Source organism: Meles meles, chromosome 11 (genome assembly GCF_922984935.1).
Source record: "Meles meles chromosome 11, mMelMel3.1 paternal haplotype, whole genome shotgun sequence".
Lineage (NCBI taxonomy): Eukaryota > Metazoa > Chordata > Mammalia > Carnivora > Mustelidae > Meles > Meles meles.
The window spans coordinates 75664617-75688691 of NC_060076.1; the positions used below are offsets into that span (position 1 = coordinate 75664617).

A 24075-nucleotide genomic window follows, 5' to 3' on the forward strand; every position below is an offset into this window, starting at 1 on the left:
GTGATTTGATATCTTTAGCTGTTCTTCGCCACAATCTAGGTTAACACTATTTTGTCTAATTTATACTATTTACTAAATATCTAGTTTTAATGTTATTTTACACCCAAGTGGTCAAAGTGCCAATCCTGTTTTATTATATGGAAGAACAGGGAATATTCTTTAAAATAGTGTGTTTCTCCTCATCTGTAAGATAGGGGTTGAGATAGACGAGGTTGAAGTTGTCTCTGCATGTTGCAGTGAAAAGTTGTGCACCCTCTTGAATTTCAGAGCCCAGGACAAGGCAGCCATGCAGCTGAGTGAGTTGGAAGAGGAAATGGATCAGAGGATTCAGGCAGCAGAACACAAGACGCGTAAAGATGTGAGTTTGTGGGATTGGCCCTTTCTTTCCACGATTCCCGATGGATTGCCTTTTATAGACCGGGCACTGGGCAGGGTTTTCCATGGGGCTATTTTTGGTAGTGGTTTTGGGGGTAGAGCAAGGGGAGAGAGAGATAATAAATAATCAAATAAAGTAGATAATTTCAGTAGCTATGAGTAAAGAGCAAGTGTGGTCAGCAACGATGGGGAGAAGAGGTCGGCGGTTCAGGGACCTCTCTGTGGAGGTGCTGTGAGAGTGGAGGCCTGAGGAAGAAGGCAGAGCCCCCCTGGGGTAGAGAAGGGTGGTTCAGCTTTTATACCACAGTCTCTCTGACCATGCCCACCACCAACCTTAAATCTAGATTGCAGGGAAATTAAAATTCTGTCTGTGAACTTCAGTGTTTTATAATAAAAAGTACTTTTATTCATCACTGAGTGAACTCTTATGGTTGAAACTTGCTTACCTTCACCGATTTCCATAAAAGCAATACTTGTCTTTTTTCCTTATAAACTACAGCTGGGTGATGCATGTTTACTGGAAATGGAAAATAGACTTACCTTTAAGGCTAATGTTGGGTTGGACATTCTCTATTCATTTGCCCTGTTAACTCCAAGAGGCAGCAGGATGGAGTGAAAGGGCCTGAGTATTGGCATCTGATTGGCCTTAATGTGCTTCCCGACTCTGCCTTTGCCCAGGCAGGTGGCCCTGGGAAAATAACTGGACCTCTGACCTTGGTGGTGCCATTGTTAGAATGGGGTAATGCACCAGCCTGCTTTACGGAGGCCCAGCCTGATGATGTACGTGAGTGCCTAGCACCGGGCCTGAGGCCTGCATCCTGGCTGTGGCCAGCCTTTTTCGTGGCTCTTCGTACTTTGTGTCCTTCCAGATTCTTTGCCTTGGTCTGCTGTACCCCATATATGACTTCGGGTCTCTTCGTTGTCGTATCTCTTACTGGCAAGTTGAGTAACTGTTGGGACGTCATGTTCAGCAGAGTCAGTGGTCAGAGTCCATGGGCCCGCTTTAGTGCAGTGGAGATCCCATTCTTCTGTTAGCACTCCATTTGTTGTAGTCTAGAAACAGGAAAATCATGTATATTTTTTCTGCCTTTTTTCCCTCTCCGTGCATTTAATCTGTGTGCTCATTCCTTCATCGAACACTTACAAGCGCACGTGCTCTCCTGCCATCAGTCTCACTGCTTCTTAACCAGCAGACTTGTGGTTGGTGTTGGAGCCCTTACCAGGGCCCCCACACCCTGTAACTTCATGTTTGGCTCAGCTCGGCTCCCTGTGGTTCTGCACCACACAGCTCTGGTCCAGCATGATCATCGCTCTTCCTTCTCTCCATCTGTTTTCTTTGCCCCTCCTTTCCATTTTCCTGAACTCAGCCAAGCTTAGAGAAAGTCTCCCCTTCTCCTTGATTCTCCCTCGCAGTCCTCTGGCCATATTCACCTTTTCCTGACCTTGACTCCTTTTGCCCCTACGGTGTTATTCCCTTGCTCCAGATAAGTATTTTAGACTGTAGTGGCTTTCTTGAAGTAGAATTGACACACAAGGAGCTGCATATTTACAGAATATGATAACGCTGGCTGTACCCATACTCCATGAATCCACCACCACAGTCAAGATAATGGGTGTATCCGTCCACCATCTAAGTTTCCTCAGGCCCCTTTGTCATGCTTCTCTTCCTCCCTCCTCTGCCCTCCTTGCCAGGCAACCACTGGGTATCTTCTTCCATGAAATGTCTGTTAAAATCTTTTTTTTCACTTTGAAAATTAGGTGGTTTTCTTATTATGCAGGGTTTTATTTTTTATTTAAATACAGTTTTCTTTTAGACTGATTTATTTATTAGAGAGAGCACAAGCAAGAGGGGAGACGGAGAGGGGGAGAGAATCTCAAGCCGACTCTGCACAGAGCCTGACCCCAGGACCTCGAGATCTGATCTGACCCGAAACCAAGAGTCAGACACTTAACTGACTGCACCACCCAAGTGCCCCTGTTACGGAGTTTTGAGAGCTCTTTATATATTCTGATTTTAAAATTCTCTCCCACACAGTGACTTGTCTTTTCATTCTCCTAACAATGTATTTTGAAGAGTAGAAATTTTTCATTTTGATGAAGTCCGATTTGTCAGTTTTTCTTTAATGGATCATGCTTTTGGCATCTAAAATATCTTTGCCTAACACAAGGTCACAAAGTTTATTCTGCTGTTTTCTTCTGTAAGTTTTATTTGTTTTAGATTTTACATTTAGGATCCATTTTGCAAGATGTGGGTCAAAGTTCATATTTTTTGCAGGTGGATATCCAGTTGTTCCAGCACCATTTGTTGGAGATTATTTGTTCTCCATTGAATTGCCTTTGTACTTTGTCCCACGTTGGTTTACTGTATTTGTGTGCCTTTATTTCTGGGCTCTCTGGTGTGTTCCATTGATTGCTTTATGCCAATATTACATTGTTTTGGTGACTATTGCTTTATAATACTTCTTGAAATCAAGTAATATTAGTTCTTCAACTTTGTTCTTTTTCAGAGTTGTCTTGGATATTTTAGATCCTTTAATTTCCATAGCATCAGCTTGTCAATTTCTTAAAAACAAAAACAGAAAAAGCAAAACCCAGATCTTCTGGGGGTTGATTTGATTTCATTGAATTTATAGATCAATATGGGGAGAATTGGCATCTTAACAATAATGAGTAATTTGATCCATAAACCGGATGTATCCTCCATTTATTTAGGTCTTCTTTAAATATTCTTAGCAATGTCTTGTATTATACAACATACGGATCTTATAAGTCTTTCCTCAGATTCATTCCTAAGTGTTTGAAATTTTAATGCTACTCTAAACGATGTTGTTAAAAATTTTAATTTCTGGTTTCCCATTGTGAATATATAGGAATACACTTGATTTTTACATACAGATCTTATACCCTATCATAGTTGTTTACATTGCTCACACTCAGTAGCTTTTTGAGTAGATTCTATCAGATTTTCTAGGTAAATGCTATATAATCTATGAATAAAGACAGCGTTATGTCTCTCTTTCTGACATGAATGATCACTTCATTGTTCTCTCCTTATTGCACTGGTTAGAACAAGGAAAGTGAGAGCAGACATCCTTATCTACATTCTCTCTCTTAACAAGAAGTATGATGTTGGTGGCATGTTGTTCATAGATGACCCTTATTGAATTTTGAGCATGTTCCTGGTTGGCTAAGCGTTGATGTTCTAATTAGGAATGGAATGTTGGATTTCATCAAATGCTTTTTCTGTAGCTATTGAAATGATCATGGCTTTTCTTTTTTTTCGACCATCAAGTGGTAATTACATTGATTTTCAAGTATTAAAGTATTAAAACACACTTGCAGTCTAGGGATAAACCCCACTTAGTTATGATGTATTTTCATTTTTATATCTTGGTTAATTCATTTTGCTAAATTTTGTTTATTATTTTTGCATCCATATTCATAAAAGATATTGGTTTGTGGGTTTCTCTTAATGTGTTTGATTTTTGTCTCAGGCCAGTGCTGGTCTCACAGAATGAGTTGGGAAGGCTTCTCTCCCTTTCAGTTTCCTGGAAGTTTGTGATGAGTTGGTCTGAAGCACCACCATTTCTACCTGTTACTGTAACGACCCCCCATCTGATCTCTTGGCGTCTGAGCATGACAGGTTGGGAATGGAAAGAGCTACATAGTGGTGATTTCCTTTATTAAGCTATGAAACAAATATTTTTACACCATAAAAGTTGTTACGTTTAGCGTCATAGTGCTGGTTTTAGCGAGAAGACTTGCCAAGATGCCAGGAAGGCTGTCCAAGGTAAATGCTCATTGGGAGGCTTCATGTCTTCATTAGCCTGTGAGGGGGCAACACTCGCTTCCTCACCTGTAAAGCTGAATAAACTCAAGAGACTCGCTTAAAATAAGGTTACCATGAGTGAAGATGTTGTTCTTCTCCATACATTTCCTCCTAAGCATAGAAGATTTAATTTACATGGATTATTTAATTTATATGGATTATTTAATTTACTTGGATAATTTAATATAATCCTCGCATTAATCCAGTAAGGAAATGGAGGCTTCAAATAAGTTGTCTCAGCTAGACAGTCAGTAAGTGGGATGTAAGACCGTGTAACTCCGGCAGGTGTTCAGACATGGGGTCACGTCTCCCCTGGAGAGAGGCATTACCTTACCTCCCAACTCACTTCCTGTCACATCTCACTGCTAGTTTCTTCTTGTATTGCTTCCTGAGATCATCTTTGCTTCCTTCTTCTCCCACCACGATGCCTGTTGGTCTTCATTGCTCCTGCTCTTTCCCTCTGTGCTCAGGACTGTTGGCATATAGGAGATATCAGTGCATATCTGAACACTCAATTTCACTGGCTATTGACATAAAAATTTATTTGAGTTCTAAACATAGGGTGTAAAGTTCCATGCTTTGTGAAGAGGAAAGGGAAATTTGAAGATGTCTGGGCTCCTGGGAGCTGCAGCCCTTGACCTCCTGGTGTGCCCCTTGGCATTTTCTGATCCAGGCAGGATACATCTGAGAAGAGCCGGCCCATGCAGAAGCACTTAGTGTAGAAATTTGCAGGTGATGTGATTTGAATTCAGGTAAGGTGTAAGCTCTTGGAAGAAGGATACACCCACTGGACCTTCCTGGGTCCTGATGACATGATAGGGTACAGGCAAGCACTTGGGCCCTTGGCTCTTGCTGTCTTTTAATTAACAACAGCAGTAATTAATTGAACTGCTTAATAGATGCTCCCTGGCCTCCTGTCACAACATGAGTGATAGTCTTAGGGGCGTCTCTCCAGGTGATGTGTGCGTGTCGACTTTCACTTCCACAGGTTTCAATTCCAGAGGAGCTGTACCTCGAGAGTCATTTGGTTTACTTCCGCCATCCCTTTGGTTTACTCGCACTATCCCTTGGTTTACGCCCGCCCTCCCTGTGTGGGAGACTTGGGATCAGCCTTAGTTTGACACAATACATTTCTCGCTCAGTGGGGTTTTGAAAAACCTATTTAAATCAGTAAAATCTTTTTTTTTCTTTTATTTTAAAGGAAAAACGTAAGGCTGAGGAAGCCCTCAGTGACCTCAGACGTCAGTATGAAACAGAAGTAGGGGATCTACAGGTGACAATAAAGAAACTTAAAAAGGTAGGTTTGTGGCAGTGAGGCTTCTAGGAATAGCCTCAGTATATCATGGTGTTTAAGTTATTAGCGACTGAAAACATTGGGAATCCTATTAAAGCAGCCGTTGGAATCAGATTTCAGAGTCAAACTGGGCTTCCTGAAAGATGGTTTTTTAAAGGTCCCTGATTTTCTGTTTCAGGGGCAGCCTTTCTTCTGCACAGGTCTAATAAATATTTCTGACCCCTTGGACAGTTCATCAAACCCCAGTTTTCCTTCCTCGGGTACCCTTAGTGCCCACATGTTCAGTGGACTCTGCTCAGGACAGGAGGGATCCTGTCAGAAGTGATGGCACCAGAGTCCTCATCATGGCTCTGCCACTTTCTGCCAGTTACACCTGGGACAATTGACTTCATTATCTTATCATTTCGTTTCTCATTCGTAAAATGGGATTAATAATTGACTGTCCCGCCTCACCATAATAGCTGAGACATTACTGACTTTATAGTTTAATAAGCTCTTTTTCACAATTTTTAAATTTAATTCTCAAGCTTTCTCTGAGGAGAGGTGAATATGCTGCTTTCACCGCTGAGGACACGGAGTCCTCGAGTCACAAAGCTAATAAGCTATGGAGTGGTCTTGCTATGCAGTTTGTGCTTTCTCACTTGTACCAGACTTCCCGCCTGCTGGGGAGGCTTTTTATAAGAGAGCAGATGGGGATTTACGTGAGGGAATGTTAAAGGCTTAAACTATGGAAAAAATGACAAATTGATTATGACTGCCATTACCCTAGGCCATGGATTCTGAGGAACTTAGTTTTTTGTTTTGTTGTTTTGTTTTTAAGATTTTTATTTACTTATTTGACAGACAGAGATCACAAGTAGGCAAAGAGGCAGGCAGAGAGAGGAAGGGAAGCAGGCTCCCCACTGAGCAGAGAGCTGATGCGGGTGGGGCTCGATCCCAGGACTCTGGGATCATGACCTGAGCTGAAAGCAGAGGCTTTAACCCACTGAGCCACCCAGGTGCCCCAGGGACCTAGTCCCCCCCCCCCCCCGCCCCATTTTTCCTCTCTGAAATTGGCATGCATCTGAAAAAATCAAGGGCTCTTCTCAGAGCTGGCCAGGTGGCAGAGTCGTGGTCTTGTGTGAAAACTTTTAACAGAAGCATCTGGTAAGATGATAAAGTCCAGCATCAGATTACTTCGGCTTTGACTTAGTGTGATGAAATTTAGTATTCATTTTGGTCACTGCGTAACTACTCAGTAGTGGAAACCCACAGGTCCCCACTGTTTCCAGGGGCTGTCGGCTCTTTGTAGGAGAGACATTTTAGTTGTCCATGTTAGAGATGCTCCTGAGCTGGTTTAATCTGGTGATACTGACAAGTCACCCAGAAAGCAAGCTCAGGCATGTATCCATAGAGTCTGGGTGCATATGTCACTAGCTTCCTATCACACTTAAATGTTACTGATTTCAGTTATTCTAATAAGCATTTACTGGAATCACTGAAAAAAGGTGAATCTGATGCTAACACTGCTGTTAAAAATCTTGGACTCTGGTAGGAGAGGTAAGGCATTCGTAAATAATTATAATACAGGGTGAAAGTGTTAAGTACAGATGAATTTCTAGGAGAATATAAAGGTCCAGACTCATATGCAGTGTAACTGAGAAGGTGAAGTTAGGTCGCTTAATAGTTGAATGGCTTCCCAAAAGGACTGTTCAGTTGTTTCAAAGGAAATTCATTAAGCAAAAAAAAAAAAAAACAAAAAAAAAACCCTTTTTAAATGCTTAAATTATTGAAACCAAGTTTTCAAATCCTCATGGATTATATGTAGCTTAATGATTTACAAAGTTGTATCATGTTAAAAATTGAAGGCTTTTAGAATTCCTATAGCTATATATGCAAGGATACTAATAAACTTAACTGAATCAATCCAAAATGAATTTGTACATGAACAGCTTTTATTTGTTCTTTCAGCTAGAAGAACAATCAAAACACCTAAGTGAAAAAGAAGATGTGGCTGCCTTAAAAAAGCAAATTTATGATTTATCAATGGTACGAATCACCTTTCATTTCCAGAAATACATTTCCTCTTCGATGTCTAGACATGATCATGCTGGTTATCGGTGTTCTGGGGATGGAGAGAAATTAATACTGCAGTGAGAGAAAGCCTCTGATGTACCTTTGACCAAACATGTTATTCAGGCTATTATCCTCAATGATTTCCCACCTGCGGTGAATGCTAGGGAACATTTCCTTTGTCAGGACTCTAAATATTCTCATTGCCGAGCCCAGAATTGAGCCAGCTTGCTGCAAGTGCATTTCTTTCTCTCCATTCATTATCCCCATACCACTCAGAAGAGAAGGCTCCTAGCTTCATGGTCAAGTTGGAATGTGACATCAGTTCCAAATTTTGCCATATCTTAGCTTTGTATTTGGATTATGACTTTCTTGTAGAGTTGCTAATTTTTCTTGCATTTCCTGGTTGAGTTTGCTTTCTTGTAAAAAGAAACTGGCATCTTCAGGATATCATCCACTGATGCCTTCCAACTTCTTATTTATTCTTCCTGATGTGTGGAATTTGTTTTTTCTCCTTGAAAATGTTAATTTTGGAGTCTCCAAAATTTCAGTTCTTATTGGACTGATTGTTTTTTAAACTCACTCCCCATACATCATCCTGGAATTTCTGAACATTTTAGGTAGCTGTTGTAGGACTCCTTTGCAGCTAGGCAAATACGTCTGTTTACGTTGGGACCTCCTCCCTGAGAGGGTGTCTTCCTAGGAACTGTGTGTGTGAAGTTGGCTGTTGGAATGGGGGACCCCTTATGACCGGAAGGAGTGGGATATGGATAAGAAGCCTTAGGACTCTGTATAGGGGTCATTCAGTTCTTTTCCTTTTTTAAAGATTTTATTTATTTGAAAGAGAGAGAGAGCAAATGGGGGCAGAAGGAGAGGCAGAGAATCTGAAACAGACTCCATGCTGACCACCGAACCTGAGGCAGCGCTCTATCTCATGACCCTGAAATCAGGACTTGAGCCCAAACCAAGAGTTGGATGCCTAACTGTCTGTGCCACGTAGGCACCCACTTCAGTTCTTTTTAAAAAGACAAGCCCTGTCTTACTGCCTTGGGAATTGAGTCTGACTATGTGCTATTCTTTGCTAGTGTAAGAGAGGATGGCCTGGGGGCTGCGGGCTGCATGCCTTAATACACAAATTTAATCTCTGTTTTTAAGCTCCATTTCCACCTGTTGGGGGGCCGGTGCTGCCTAGCTAATTGCCTCCTCCTTTGCTCTGTCGTACACCCTTTCCCACACCTCTTCCAGACCTACTGTGCTCCTGCTCTCTTCTTTTCTGTCATCACATTTCCATCTGGTTTCCATCTCCCAGAAATGTATTTAATTCACTTGACTGTTGGGGGGCCCCTCTTGCATTCTTGTAACCTGTATTGGCTTATTTCATGTTATTTGGTATTTCATGGGAATGGGGTCTTCAAAGGGAAAGAAGAGTGTTCAGTCCATCATTTTGTACTGGCAGCCTCCAGTGTTTTTTTCTTCTATTTTAAGAAAAACATAGACTTTTTTTAAAAAACCACACTATTTTTAAGTGCAAAAATCACAAATGTTAGATGATGAGATTTATTGTAAAAATTAGCCAGTCTGCCTGGTGATAAATACTGTTAATTCCACAGCATATTTGTCGGTAGATTCATAGCTCTCATTGAGTAAAACAGATGTTTACGTGTCTGATCTGAGTTAATTTGCCAGTAACATGTTAAAGTACATCACGATCATGTCTTGAGTGGAGTTTTTTGGCACCAAATGTCAAATGTTTAAAAAAAGAACAATTTCAAAGATTTAGCTTTTTGAGACCTTACTACCTTATGATATTTTCAAATCACCTTGAATTGGTAACTAGTTCTTCAAACACCCAAGATGTGAAGGATGTGGAGGTGTGGGGTGGGGTATGAGGTTCCATTACACTTGATTCTCCCGGGTGGAAGATGCCCGAAATCTAATGCTTGTGCTGTTCCTTTCCTTCAGGAAAATCAGAAAGTTAAAAAAGATCTTTTAGAAGCACAGACAAACATAGCCTTTCTTCAGAGCGAATTAGATGCTTTGAAAAGTGATTATGCCGATCAGACTCTAAATTCAGAAAGGTATGAAACTTGGCATTTTATTCTTTAGTTTGAGCAGGTTGTTTGTCTAGATGGCCATCCGTGTGAATGAAGTCAGCTATGTAATCATAAAAGGTAATTTATTGGCCTTGCTGGTATGTTCTTTGCTTTCCAAAGATTTCACTTTCAGTGTCCTATTTCCTGGTGATTTTTGTGTTTAAAATTTTTTTAACAAAAAGATTAATGAGTATAATTATTGACTGCTTTGGAGAGTGCAGGGCTTAATAGATGTTTGAATTATTGGGAGCAGAAGAGTATATAACTAAAATGTTGGCGGTCAGTTCTAATTGAAGTACACACACACAGGTGTACATACACACATGTATATGTATGTATGCATATACATACATATATGTGTATATATATATATATGCAAATTCCTATGTAAGTATCCATATATATCCATATACCCATATATGTCTATATATATGGATACTTACGTGGGTATTTGCATTCACAGATTTGCATACAAATGCATATATGGAGATATACATCCAAAATACATACATATGTGTGCATGTGTCTATATAAACTTGTACCCTTGGGGAAAATGTCATGCTTTTTGTTTTATTTGCTTGCAAACTTTAATCACAATTAAGGTCCTGTAATGGTCAGCAGTGAAACATTTAAGTACTTATTGTATGCAGGTTCCTGACTTACAGAAGGAGTAATGAGTGTGGAATATATGAAAAAAAGAAAAGCAAAGATGTGGTCTCTGCTGTATGAGAATTTCAGGTTCTTTGAGAAAGGCACAAAGCTGAAAGGTTATGGAGCTTCGTAGGAGCTGAGCAGTGTCAGAAACAATCCCAGCAATGTTGCTGGTTGGGTCCATTGCCATGTGATGGTAGATAAAATGTCCTTTTTATTCAGAAGAGGTGAAGAGATTTATTAGAGAGGAGACGCTTGAGGTCAGCTTGGGAGGAGCTGGCCTGTGCTGATCGGAGGTTGGAGGGATCGGGGCAATGTCCGTGAGGTTACACAGGCGGCCCTGTCATTTGATAGGCACTGTGCATAGGACCTTCCTAGCATTAACTCTTGCAATCCACAGTATGTCCTATGAGATACAGACTTTTAGTCTCTCCATTTCAGAGACTCTTAAGAGTCTCAGAGTTGCTCTAAGTGAGCAGTAAGCAAGGGAGAGGCAAGAACAGAGGGACAGGTAAGACTGGCTTGGGGAACAGTGCTTAGACCTCTGGATAGGAAAAGGTATTTCGAATAGAAGAGTAAAAGTTAAACAAAATCTAAAATTTGGGGCGCCTGGGTGGCTCAGTGGATTAAGCCGTTGCCTTCGGCTCAGGTCATGATCTCAGGGTCCTGGGATCGAGCCCCGCATCGGGCTCTCTGCTCAGTGGGGAGCCTGCTTCTCTCTCTCTCTCTCTCTGCCTGCCTCTCTGCCTACTTGTGATCTCTCTCTCTGTCAAATAAATAAATAAAATCTTTAAAAAAAAATCTAAAAATTTAAAAGCCAGTTTAAGGCTATAATGCAAAGGCCCAGCATTTTTGGCTAAGGAGCTTGAATTCCTATTGTCAGTTAGGAATCTTTTTTTTTTAATTTTATTTTTTAAAAGATTTTATTTATTTATGTGATAGAGACAGTGAGAGAGAGAACATAAGCAGGGGGAGTGCAAGAGGGAGAAGCAGGTTTTCCAGCAGAGCAGGGAGCCTGATGTGGGGCTCAATTCCAGGATCCTGGGATCATGACCTGAGCCGAAGGCAGACGCTTAATGACTGAGCCACCCAGGCACCCCAGGAAACTTTTCGCTTTATCATCAAGAGAGTGAGTAGACAGGTTATTGTGGATGACAGCTGAGAGCCTGAGAGTCTTTGAAAGCTAGTGATGGGGTTTGTCTGCTTAGAAATGAGGCTGGGGCCAAATAGGGGCTGGCAGTGAGTGGCTGAAGTTTTCAGGGGACATTACCAAGAGAAGGCCAGAGCTTTGTAATAAAGCAACAGGAATCACTGAGCATGGTTTTATGACAGACGGAGAGAGCCTGGTCCTGTGGACTTCTATTTGCTTTATGGTGAAGAGGGGAGAGCCAGGCAGGGAGAGGAGAAGGAATCACAAGGAAGGAGAAAAACAGCTGGGCTGGGATTGCATTAAAGCGGAGAAAGAGCAGAGGAGGGTCAAAGTAGAGAGAGCAGGCTGGGTTGCAGGGACTAGTAATGAGTGCCTGGGGAGAGGGGCTTTAGCAGAAGGTGAAGGGTCATGGTCCTGTGAGGAATGGAGCTGACTTTGGGAGGGAGAGCAAGACCTCGCACAGGAAGCAGAGGGGGGTATGCAGGCGTGTGGGACTGCTGACCACACAGAGGGACTGAACGATAGAAAACCATGGGCAAGGACACAGATCTTTGAGAAAGGTGAAGGGGGTTCTGGAGGATAGGTGTAAGGCAGGTCTGCATACCTAATCCTGGTTCAAATATAAAATATGGTTTTACAGGGATCTGGAAATAATCCGAGAGTACACAGAAGATCGAAATAGTCTTGAGAGGCAAATTGAAATACTCCAGTAAGTTCTCATATAAAACGCTCATTTCATTTATATTTTCCTAATGTTTTGTGAATGAGACATGTGCCCCATGTCACACGAGTGGTCATACTCTCAAGACTGGGTTTGCAGGTCCATGTGGGTTTCTTCTCACTGTGGTGCATTCAGCATTTGGCCTGCCCCTACTTTTAATCCTAAATAAATATTTGGCCTGCCCCTGCTTTTAATCCTAAATAAACTATTCCAATCCAGGGACTAGAGTATAATTCTCCCTAAGTCCTCACCAGTCAGGTGAGATGTTGTTACACCTCCATAAAGACTCAGGACTCAGACCTCAGCGGCTGTCTCTGCAGCTCAGCACACCGAGAAGCTGTCAGGAATCTCCTGTTAGCTCACGTCAAAGCGCCGGACACCCACGATCATTCTTGCCCAACATATTGTTCTTGGTGAGATGGCTATTTTTCTTAGGTTTTTTTTTTTTTTAACCCTACTGAAAATATTACACCTGCTTATCAATTTCACACCCACATTACCGTAATTCCAGCTTCTGAGGGCCTTCCCCACAAGACCTCCCCCTCCTCTACCTCAGCAATCTCTTCTACCCTAAGTTCTGGTTTGTCTCCCCAGATGAAGGAGGATCAGACTTGGCAAGTTTTTTTTCCCCATTTTGAATGATTGTTAAGTCTCACCTGTGGCAGTTACAGAGTTGACCTGTTACAGTAATCCTGTTCATTCATTTATTCATTCGTCCAGCAGACTTTATTCAACACCTTTTACAGGTCAGGTATGCCAGGAACTGAGCATAGAATGGCAAGTAAAAAGAAAAGAAAAAAGTCTCTCTGTCTCTTTATGGGGCTCATCTAGGGGAAAAAGATGGAAACTGATGGCTTATTATAGAAATAAACATTAAAATGTCAAAGAAGTGGGATCAGGGGAAGGGGTGTACCTACTGGGGGCATATAGTGCAGAGTTTCCTCCTAACCAGGAAGGTCCAGGAAGTGTTCTTGTGGATGCAGCAACCAATCTGAGATCTGAAGGATGGATCAGCCTTAAGTAGAGACAGATTGGCCACTCTCAGGCGGAAGCTCTGTTATTGTCCTCAGTTTTTAGAAGAGATGCCACCGCTCTGACTAGTCAGATGACTCCCATCATTGATATGGAAGGTACACGCCTGCATGGGATTTGAAACCAGAGTCAACATCAGAACATTTCATCGGTACCTGACAGTGCCCAGTGGGCAGCATCAGGCCACAAGGAAGACATGGGAGGAGCCGGAAGAAGTGTGACATAACACATTGCATCTACTCCTGGCTGGGACATGTGCACAGGGACAGAGAGTGGCACATGGGGCCACCTGGGTCCAGGCATTTAGGAAACAGAGACCTTCAAGAAACCTATTTACACTGCGAAGCTACCTGAGGGAACAGTGGGTTCCAACAGCATAGCTAATTCCTGAATGCCTTGAGACCTTTAAAAGAGAGGTAATCCATCAATTAAGTTGTAGTTCTAGTAGTGAATTATGATCTCAGTTTATGAGGTTTGAAGAGGAGTGATAGAAAGTTACAAGAGGTGGTAAGTAACTCAGTGTTCTGAACTTCGCAGCTTGTGAAGAAGGTGACTTTTACCCCAACTTCCCTTATCTGTTTGTTTATTTGCTATGTAGAACAGCTAATCGGAAGTTACATGACAGTAATGATGGCCTTAGGAGCGCCCTTGAAAACAGTTACAGCAAGTTCAGCAGATCTTTGGTATGTAGCGGAATTTTATAATGCATTCTCTTCTTTCTTATAGTAGAGTGTTTTGATGAAGATCATGTATCTTCTTAAAGGGGGAACTTACAAAAATGCGAAACTATTCCATTTCAATAGAGGAGGCAACATTTTCCCAAATTAAAGGATATGCTACCCTTCTGCCGAGATAAATGCCTAGATGTTCACCAACTGTCTGTTAGCTGTTCAAGGAAACCAGAGAAAGATATATAAGGTGTGAGCTGGGTCCTGGAAGAGTTTATAGTGTAGTAGGGAGTTCAGATGTGCACAGATAGTAATGATAGAAGAAAAAAATGGGAAATCTTATCGAAGTAGGAAGAAAATACTTCCCATTTCAGAGGAGGGAGAAGGTGCTTCTGGCTGAGGAGTGTGTTTAGACACACTGAGTATTCTTTAGGTCGTGAGATGATCAGAGTGGGGGCCTTGGATTTAAAACACTGCTACAGAGACAAGCTAAGCTCGTCTTGGAATTTTGAGGAAATTTTCCTGACTACATGTGTCAGAAATCCTCTTCTCCCACTTTTGGGGGTCAGCTTCAAGTTTAGGGTTCCTTTGCCTTAGCTTTAGGCCTTAGCCTTTAGCTCAGTCACTGAGCCAAATTATAGTTTGAGAAGAGATAAATCCAAAGATGTTGGTATTGCAGAGTCCTAGACAATGCAGGCAACCAGGATGCCCTTTATGGCTCATGCAGTGGGATTTGGATCTAAGACACAATGCAGAGAGAGTACTACCGGAGTTATCTTGGTGTTTGTGCTCACATTTACTCATGTAGGGTACCAAACTTTTAATTACCTTAGAAGTTAATTAGTGTGTTATATATATGTGTATATGTATTATGTGTTTATGGAATAACAAAATGTTGCTTATATATTTTATGTATTTCAGCGCATAAGTAATATATCACCAGGGAATACAATTTCCAGGAGCAGTCCCAAATTTAATGGTCATTCTCCTCATCCTCTGGGCTATGACAGGTATGGTAACACCTACTTACTTTTCATTTGAATTCTGGATCAGAGTGAAAAGGAAAGTAAATTTCCTTAGAGGGGAATTAAAACAGTAGAATCTACTTTGGACACTAATTTCTATTTTCTGCTACCTTATTTAAAATTTCTGAAACCTGTAAAGATTCAAAGTAGAAATGTTTCAGAGAGGGCAAAGTGATTTCCTTAAGACATTGTTATGACCTGTTTTTATGTCTGCTTCCCCTGAACTCATTCTCTCGTTACATCTTGTTCCTCAGAAGTGAACTCTGAAAATTCTTAGAGGGAAACAAGCAGAACTATAGTGTTGGATGTTGCCATATATGTGGGATAGGATGTTGAGACTCTTGGCATGATCTGCAAATGTTTAATAGCTTACCATAATATTATGTAAGCTGTGTTCGAGGAAACTTTCAAAACAAATAGAAACATGACTAGTAGACGTTTGTGAGCTGTTGTATTGAGTCAGAGAGATTTAACAGAAGTGAGAATTTAGCTCTATTTTGAATCAAATGAAGTGATATATTATTCCTATGTAACCTGAGATCTGGTGACAAGGACTGAAAGATTACATGTGTGTACTTGTGTGTATAAATACATATGTCCATTGTTATTACTTAAAAAGTTAAATTTGGGGGATATCAAACCTTGAAAGTAGAAGTTAAGGCATAAGCTATGGGCTTCTAGCTCTCCATTTCCAATTCAACTTTCCAATTCATATTCATCCACTTTGCATTTGAGATCTTTTGTTCTAAAGAATAAAAATGTATTGAGAGTTAAGATGGCAGAGCAGTAGGGGGACCCTATGCTTGCCTTGTCCCTCAAACACAGCTAGATAAATATCGGATCTTCCAAATACTCAAGAATAGATCTGAATACTGAGAGAACAAAATGCAGAACTAGAGGGAGAAAAGAAGCTACTTAGTAGTAGGTAGGAGGTGCAAAGGCATGGTTCTGCAGATCTTTCCATAGAAACCCAGCAGGCCATTGGAGAGTGGCATGATATATTCAACATGCTGGGAAAAATATGCAGCCAAGAATACGTTATCCAGCAAGGCTAGCATTCAAAGTAGAAGGAGAGATAAAAAGTTTCCCAGACAAACAAAAAACCAAAGGAGTTCCTGACCACAAAAATCAGCCCTGCAGTAAATACTAAAGGGGACCCCTCTCTGTGGGACAGAAAGAACAAAAGCAACAAAGACTAGAAAGGAACAGAGAATCTCCAGCAGCAGTGACTTTACAGGAATCCAATGGCACTAAATTCTTATCTAGCAATAATAACTCTGAATGTAAATGAACAAAATCCTCCAGTCAAAAGATAAAGGGTATCAGAAGGGATAAAAAAAAAAAAAAAAAAACAAGACCCATCTATATGCTCCTTCCAAGGAATACATTTTAGACCTAAAGTCCCCTACAGAGTGAAAATGAGGGGATGGAGAACCATCTATCATGCTAATGGACATCAAAAGAAAGCTGGAGTAGCCATACTTATATCAGATATGATAGATATTAAACCAAAGACTATAACGAGATGAAGAAGGGCACTCTATCATAATTAAGGGGTCTATCCAACAAGAAGATCCAACAATTGTAAATATTTATGCCCCCAACTTGGGAGCACCCAAATATATGAATCAATTAATAACAAACATAAAGAAACTCATTGATAATAATACAGTAACAGTAGGGGATGCTAAAACCGTCCTCATGCAGCAATGGGCAGATCATCTAAGCAGAAAATCAGCATGGAAACAGTGGTTTTGAATGACACACTGGACCAGATGGGCTTAACAGATATTCTCAGAACAATTCATCATAAAGCAGGATAATATATATTCTTTTCAAGTGCCAATGGAACATTCTCCAGAATAGATCACAAATTGGGTAAAAAATCAGGCCTCAACAAGTACAAAAGGATTGAGATCATACCATTCATATTTTCAGGACACCATGCTATATCAACTTGAAGTCAACCACAAGAAAAAACCTGGAAAGATCACGAAGATCAGGAAATTAAAGAAGAAATTTAAAAATGCATGGAAGCAACTGAGAATAAAAACATGGTAGTCTAAAACCTTTGAGATGCAGCAAAAGCAGTCATAAGAGGGAAGTAAATAGCAATACAGGCCTACCTCAAGAAGCAAGAAAATTCCAAATACACAATCCAATCTTACTCCTAAAGGAGCTAGAAAAGGAACAGTAAATAAAGCCTAAAGCCAGAAGAAAAGGGGAAATAATAAAGATTAGAGCAGAAATAAACAATGTGAAACAAATAAACAATAGAACAGATCAATGAAACTAATAGCTGGTTCTTTGAAAGAATTACTAAAATTGATAAACTCCTATCCAGACTTATCAAAAAAAAAAAAAAAAAAAGGAGAAAGGAGAAATTACATTATGAAAGAAAGAGGAGAGATCACAACTAATACTACAGAAATAGAAATAATTATAGGACAATATTACGTATTATATATTACATGCCAACAGATTGGGCAATCTCGAAGAAATGGATAAATTCCTAGAAACATACAAACTACCAAAACTGAAACAGGAAGAAATAGAAAATTTGAACACACCCATAACCAAGAAAGAAATTGAACCAGTAATTAAAAACTTCGCAACAAACAAAAGCCCAGGGCCAGATGGCTTGCCAGGGAAAGGGTTTGCCAGACATTTAAAGAAGAGTTAATACCTATTCTTCTCAAACTGTTCCATAAAATATAAATTGAAGAAAAACTCCAAACTAATTCTACAAGACCAGTATTACCTTGATCCCCAAACCAGACAAAGACCCACCTAAAGAGCAGAATCACAGTCCAGTCAATATCCCTGATGAATGCAGAGGTAAAAATTCTCAACAAGATACTAGCAAATTGAATCCAACAGTACAGTAAAACCGTTTTTCACCATGATCAAGTAGGATTTATTCCTGGGCTTCAGAGGTGGTTCAATATTCACAAATCAATCAGTTGATAAAAGAAAGGATATGAATTATAGGATCCCCTCAATAGATGCCAAAAAAGCATTTGATAAAATACAACATACATTCTTGATAAAAACCCTCAACAAAGAAGGGATAGATGGAACATACTTCAACATCATAAAGGTCATATATGAAAGACCCACAACTAATATCATCTTTAAAGGGGAAAAACTGAAAGCTTTCCCTCTGTGGATAGGTATAAGACAGAGATGTCTGCTCTCACAGTTGTTATTTAACATAATACTGGAAGTCCTGGCCTCAGCAATCAGACAAGAAAAAGAAAAGGCACCCAAATCAACAAGTAAGAAGTAAACTTTCACATTCGCAGATGACATGATGCTTTAACCAAAAAAATTACTAGAGCCAGTAACATGAATTCAGCAAAGTCACATGACATAAAAGCAATGTACAGAAATCTGTTGCATTTCTATACACCAATAATGAAGCAGCAGAAAGAGAAGTCAAGGGATAGATCCCATTTACAATTGTACCAAAACCATAAGATACCCATGAATAAACCTAACCAAAGAGGTAAAAGATCTATACTCTGAACACTATAGAACACTTATGAAATATAAACTTAATCAAAGAGGTGAAAGATCTGTACTCTGAACACTATAGAACACTTATGAAATATATTGAAGAAGGCACAAAGAAATGGAAAAACGTTCCATGGATTGGAAGAACAAATATTGTTAAAATGTCTGTGCTACCCAAAGCAATCTATACATTCAGTACAATCCCTATCAAAATACCACCAGCATTTTTCACAGAACTAGAACAAACAGCCCTAAAATTTGTATGCAAAGAGAAAACACCTCAAATAGTCAAAAGTCTTGAAAAAGAAAAGCAAAGGGATACCTGAGTGGCTCAGTCAGTTAACTGTCTGCCTCGGCTCAGGTCATGATCCCAGGATCCTGGGATTGAGTCCTGGGTTGGGCTTCCTGCTCAGTGGAGAGTCCACATGCCCCCCTCCCATTGTCCCTCCCCCACCATGCTCACATGATCTTTCTCACTTTTGTGCACTCTCTCTCAAATAAATAAACAAAATCTTAAAAAAAAAAAAAAAAAAAAAAAAAGAAGAAGAAGAAGAAAAAGAAAACCAAAGCTGAAAACATCACAATTCTGGACTTCAAGTTCTATTACAAAGTTGTCATCATCAAGACAGTATGGTACTGGCACAAAAGCAGACACATAGATCAATGGAAAAGAATAGAAAATCCAGAAAAAGACCCACAACTATGTGGTCAACTAGTCTGACAAAGCAGGAAAGAATGTCCAATGGAAAAAAGTCTCTTCAGCCAGTGGTGTTGGGAAAACTGAACAGCCACATGCCGAAGAATGAAACTGGACCATTTCCTTACACCACAGAAAAAAATGGACTCAAAATGGATGAAAGACCTGAATGTGAGATAGGAAACCAACAAAATCCTAGAGTAAAACACAGGCAGAAACCTTTTAAATCTTAGCCATAGCAGCTTCTAACTAGACACATCTTCGGAGGCAAGAGAAACAAAAGCAAAAATGAACTATTAGGACTTCATCAAGATATAAAGCTTCTACACAGCAAAGGAAACAGTCAACACAACTAAAAGGCAACTGACATAATGGGAGAAGATATATGCAAATGATATATCTGATAAGGGATTAGTATCCAAAATCTATAAGGAACTTAATGAAACTCAACACCCAAAAATAAATAATCCAGTTAAGAAATGGGAAGAAGTCATGAATAGACATTTTTCCAAAGAAGACATACAAAATGGCTAACAGACACATGAAAAGTTGCTCAAGATCATTTATTATCAGGGGATTACAAATCAAAACCATGACGAGATACCACCTCACACCTGTCAGAATGGCTGAAACTAACAACACAGGAAACAAATGTTGATGAGGGTGTGGAGAAAGAGGAACCGTCTTACACTGTTGCTGGGAATACAAACTGGTATAGCCACAGTGGAAAACAGTATGGAGGTTCCTCAAAAAGTCACAACAGAATTACCCTGTGACCCAGCAATTACATTACTAGATATTTACCCAAAGGATACAAGCTGATGAATGGAAAAAGAAAAGGTGGTATATATATACAACGAAATATTGGCCATCAGAAGGAATGGAATCTTGTCATTTACCGTAATGGTGATGGAACTAGAGTGCATTGTGCTAAGCAAAATAACTCAGAAAGACAAATACCATAAGATTTCACTCATATGTGGAATTTAAGAAACAAAACAGAAGAACATAGAGGAAGAAAAACAATCAAAAGAGAAAGGAAAACAAATCATAAAAGACTCTTAACTACAGAGAGCAAACTGAGGGTAGATGGAGGGAAAACAGTGGGGGGTGAGCTAAATGGATGATGGGTATTAAGGAGGGCACTTGCTGTAAATAGCACTGGGTATTACATGTAAGTCATGAATCACTAAATTCTACTCCTGAAACCACTTTTACCATAGATATATGGTAGATACTAACTAGAATTTAAATAAAAACTTGAAATCAACAAAAACATAAAGAATAATGTTCTTAACTATCCTGGCAATAGCAAAGTAGTCAGGAAGGTTTATTACCAGGGCTTATTGGTGATAACCTTTAGGAAAATGTTATACAGGTATCAGATGTTTTTACTGTCACTGATTTGTGAAATAACAAATGTTGATGGTTTGTAGACATGTAGGCAGCTCAGTTGCTCTGTTATTGAGAAAAAGACATTACTTTTAAAAAACTGTGTGGGTGCAGCATGATTTTTCTGGACTTATATTTAAGACCAATTCTAAGCACATAGGGAAAAGATACATTACTGAAAATTATTTCAGAAATTTTACCATGGTTCATTTTGGAAAAGATTATACACCATGAATAAGGCTCATTGGTACTGGATTAAGAACTCCTCAAGAGTAGGTTCTAAGGGACAAAGTCATCACACGCCAGTGGCTCAGAGGGACAGGAATAGAACACTCTTGTTCTCATCACCCTGAATAATAACCAGTCGGCCACCAGGGTCTGGACTGGTGTCCTCTTTGGAAGGTCATTATTTTAATATCAGAAGTTTAATATCAGAAGTTTTTGATGCTAATATAAAAACTTAAAAGTATGTTTTAAATTTAATTTTGTTGCTTTTGTGACCTTACTGGATTTTAACTTGTATACTTGTTTTAGTTTTGTGTTTCTATAAGATTTGTAACAAAAATATAGCTTGTGCTATATTTGTACGTACTTACTTATGAAAATATATTTTGGGCAGGTAAGAATAGTTTACTTTTTTAAAGGGTATATATATGTTGACTTTGAGAAAATCTGATCTGTACCTGTATTTTAAATTTGGAGTCTAGATATCCATGGAAGTGATTTCTCAATTCTGTATTTCACTTCTTCCTTTTTATCAAAAATCTGAATGTTTTTAAAAAAAGTTCTGATTAATAATGATATGGAGCTGAAGTAGTTTGTGCTATATTATAATGAGAATGGTTTTCTTAGGTTCCTTATAGTGTGGCTAAAAGTTTTAGAAAGATAATTTCATAAATGATGAAACAACAAAAAATGTATGTATGCACACAGACACACAGAGCTAGCTAGTTAACAATATGGTCTGAATATGTGGCCCCAGGATAAATACTTTGTAATTAAGCAACATATTTAGGGAGGATTTCGTGGTTCTTACATTTTTAGTTAATTTTAAGCATTTGCTAATGGTACTAAAATAGTTTTCTAAAGATTTATTTATTTATTTATTTATTTTGGGGAGAGAGCACATGAGCGGGAGGGGAAGAGGGAGAGGGAGAGAGAGCTTCAAGGAGACTCAGAACTGAGCATGGAGCCCAACATGGGACTCCATCTCACAACACTGAGATCATGACGTGAGCCGAAACCAAGAGTCCGACACTTAGCCGACTGCACTACCCAGGCACCCTGGCACCAAAATATTTTTGACTTCTCAGACTTATGTCACTTATACTTATTTATATTGAGATCACCCTCTGTTTTCTGAACATATTCATCTCTTACTGTTCTTATCTCTGTGGAGTATATACTCTGCCCATTTCCACATTCTGATGAGACAGTATTTGTCAAGTGACCCAAGATAGTGTTCCAGTGTAATGGAGACTAAACAGGCTGTGGCCCTTGTTTTTCTTCTTTTCTTTTCTTTTTTCTTTCCTCTCCCCTCCCCTTTCCTCTTCTTCCTTCCTTCCTGTTCTTATTGTTCCTCCTCCTCCCCCCTTTCTTCTTCTTCTTCTTCTTCTTCCTTCTTTCTTCTTTCTTCTTTCTTCTTCTTGACTCATGATGGGGGGGAGGGGCAGAGAGAGATGGAATCTCAAGCAACCTCCACCCTGAGCACAGAGCCCGATGTGGGGCTCAATCTCAATGACCATGAGATCATGACCTGAACCAAAATCAAGAGTCTGACACTTAACTGACTGAGCCATGAATGTGCCCCATTATTTCAGTATAAATAGGTTTTTGGGAAACTCAAATGGAAAAGCAAAAGTAAATAGGGAAATAATGTGGTTTCTTTTGATTCTTTTGTTGGATGTTAATTTCTCCCTCACTTATAAGATGTGAGAGAATTTCACAAATGGAAACATCCATAGAAGCCAGGGGTTCCTGCCTTTATCCGAGAGACCTCCCTGTGAAACTTCTTCTACAAGCATCTTACTAGACTATGTATCCACACCTAGTGGCAGAAAACTCCCTGTCTCATATTCTGGTATCACACCTTTCTAATTGCCTGTCATTTTTACCATGTTGATTAGAAATATGACTCCCGGGGTGCCTGAGTGGCTCAGTGGGTTAAAGTCTCTGCCTTCAGCTCAGGTCATGATCCCAGGGTCCTGGGACTGAGCCCTGCATCGGACTCTCTGCTCAGCAAGGAGTCTGCTTTCCTTCCTCTCTCTCTGCCCGCCTCTCAGCCTATCTCTCTCTCTGTCAAATAAAAAAATAAAATCTTTAAAAAAAAAAGAAATATGACTCCTAGAAAAGCTTATCAGTTGGCCCTTATTTTGTCTTGTGCAACCTAAGAGAATGTATTCTTCATCTTCATGTCTCAGCTTCTCTGAGGATTTGAAGAGGGACACCAATAAGACTGAAGTTGAGCTCATGGAACAGTTTCTTGTGTCTGAGTGTTTTGAGTCTCACGGTCATCATGGTTACGTTTTCCATCTAGGTTGTCAGCATCCCTTTTAAAAAGTAGAGCTGTTATCCAGAAATGGACAAGTTGTTTGGAGTATGGCCTGACCACATTAGAGTAAAAAGGTTCACATCTCCTGCATACATTTTCTTAACTTGAGATTGCATTTATGCTCTGGACACTGCAATTCCTTTCTTATTAGGAAATACAGAATGTGATTTTTAAAAAGATTTATTTATTTATTTATTTGATAGAGATCACAAGTAGGCAGAGAGGCAGGCAGAGAGAGAGGAGGAAGCAGGCTCCCCGCTGAGCAGAGCCCGATGTGGGGCTTGATCCCAGGACCCTGAGATCATGACTTGAGCTGAAGGCAGAGGCTTGAACCCACTGAGCCATGAGGCGCCCCCAGAATGTGATTTTTAAAAATGGCTTCATTTTTATTAAATATTAGACTTGAGTGTCTTTATTTTAATTGATTGTTGCATAGAATGAGCTGGTGTTGCTCTGAACATTTTGTTTTCCCTGATGCATAATCATGACTACATTGTGATTCTTGGCAAAAGGGAGAGTTGTTGGTCTTCTTGAGTCCATTGCTGTGTAGTCCTGAGCTTTGTGAACTCTCAGGTAGAGCTGTCTTCTCCTTTATCACCAGGTCATCCCGCTCCTCCTATGTAGATGAGGACTGTGACTCATTGGCCCTCTGTGACCCTATGCAGAGGATGAATTGTGAGGTGGACAGCCTTCCCGAGAGCTGCTTTGACAGCGGCTTGTCTACCCTGAGAGACTCCAACGAATATGACTCGGAGGTGGAATACAGGCACCAGAGGACACTTCCGAGGTCACACGGCACACAGGAGATCTTTGGCGGTGATGCTTCAGACATAGACGTAAGCCCCAGAAATCACTGTCTCCTGGGCCGTACCTTCAATAGAAATCTATCACCCTGTTTGACTTGTATGTGTCGTGGGAATACAACTGAAAGGTTATAAATATGAAACATAGTAGAATGTATTTTTCTTCATCAGGGTAGGGAGAAATTTTCACAGATTGCCATTTGGGGCGACTCTGTTCCATAACAGA

At 40.0% G+C, this 24075-nt stretch overlaps 1 protein-coding gene across 1 annotated transcript in view; it reads left to right on the top strand.

The window, feature by feature from the left end:
• The window catches only part of LOC123953043 (ras and EF-hand domain-containing protein), a 74462-nt gene that overhangs the window by 32331 nt on the left and 18056 nt on the right, over positions 1 to 24075 (top strand). The window contains exons 3-10 of the mRNA XM_046022951.1: positions 268 to 358; positions 5406 to 5501; positions 7449 to 7526; positions 9513 to 9628; positions 12085 to 12153; positions 13796 to 13880; positions 14787 to 14875; positions 23648 to 23882. Coding sequence (XP_045878907.1) covers positions 268 to 358; positions 5406 to 5501; positions 7449 to 7526; positions 9513 to 9628; positions 12085 to 12153; positions 13796 to 13880; positions 14787 to 14875; positions 23648 to 23882 — 859 coding nt within the window. The remainder of the gene's footprint in view (positions 1 to 267; positions 359 to 5405; positions 5502 to 7448; positions 7527 to 9512; positions 9629 to 12084; positions 12154 to 13795; positions 13881 to 14786; positions 14876 to 23647; positions 23883 to 24075) is intronic.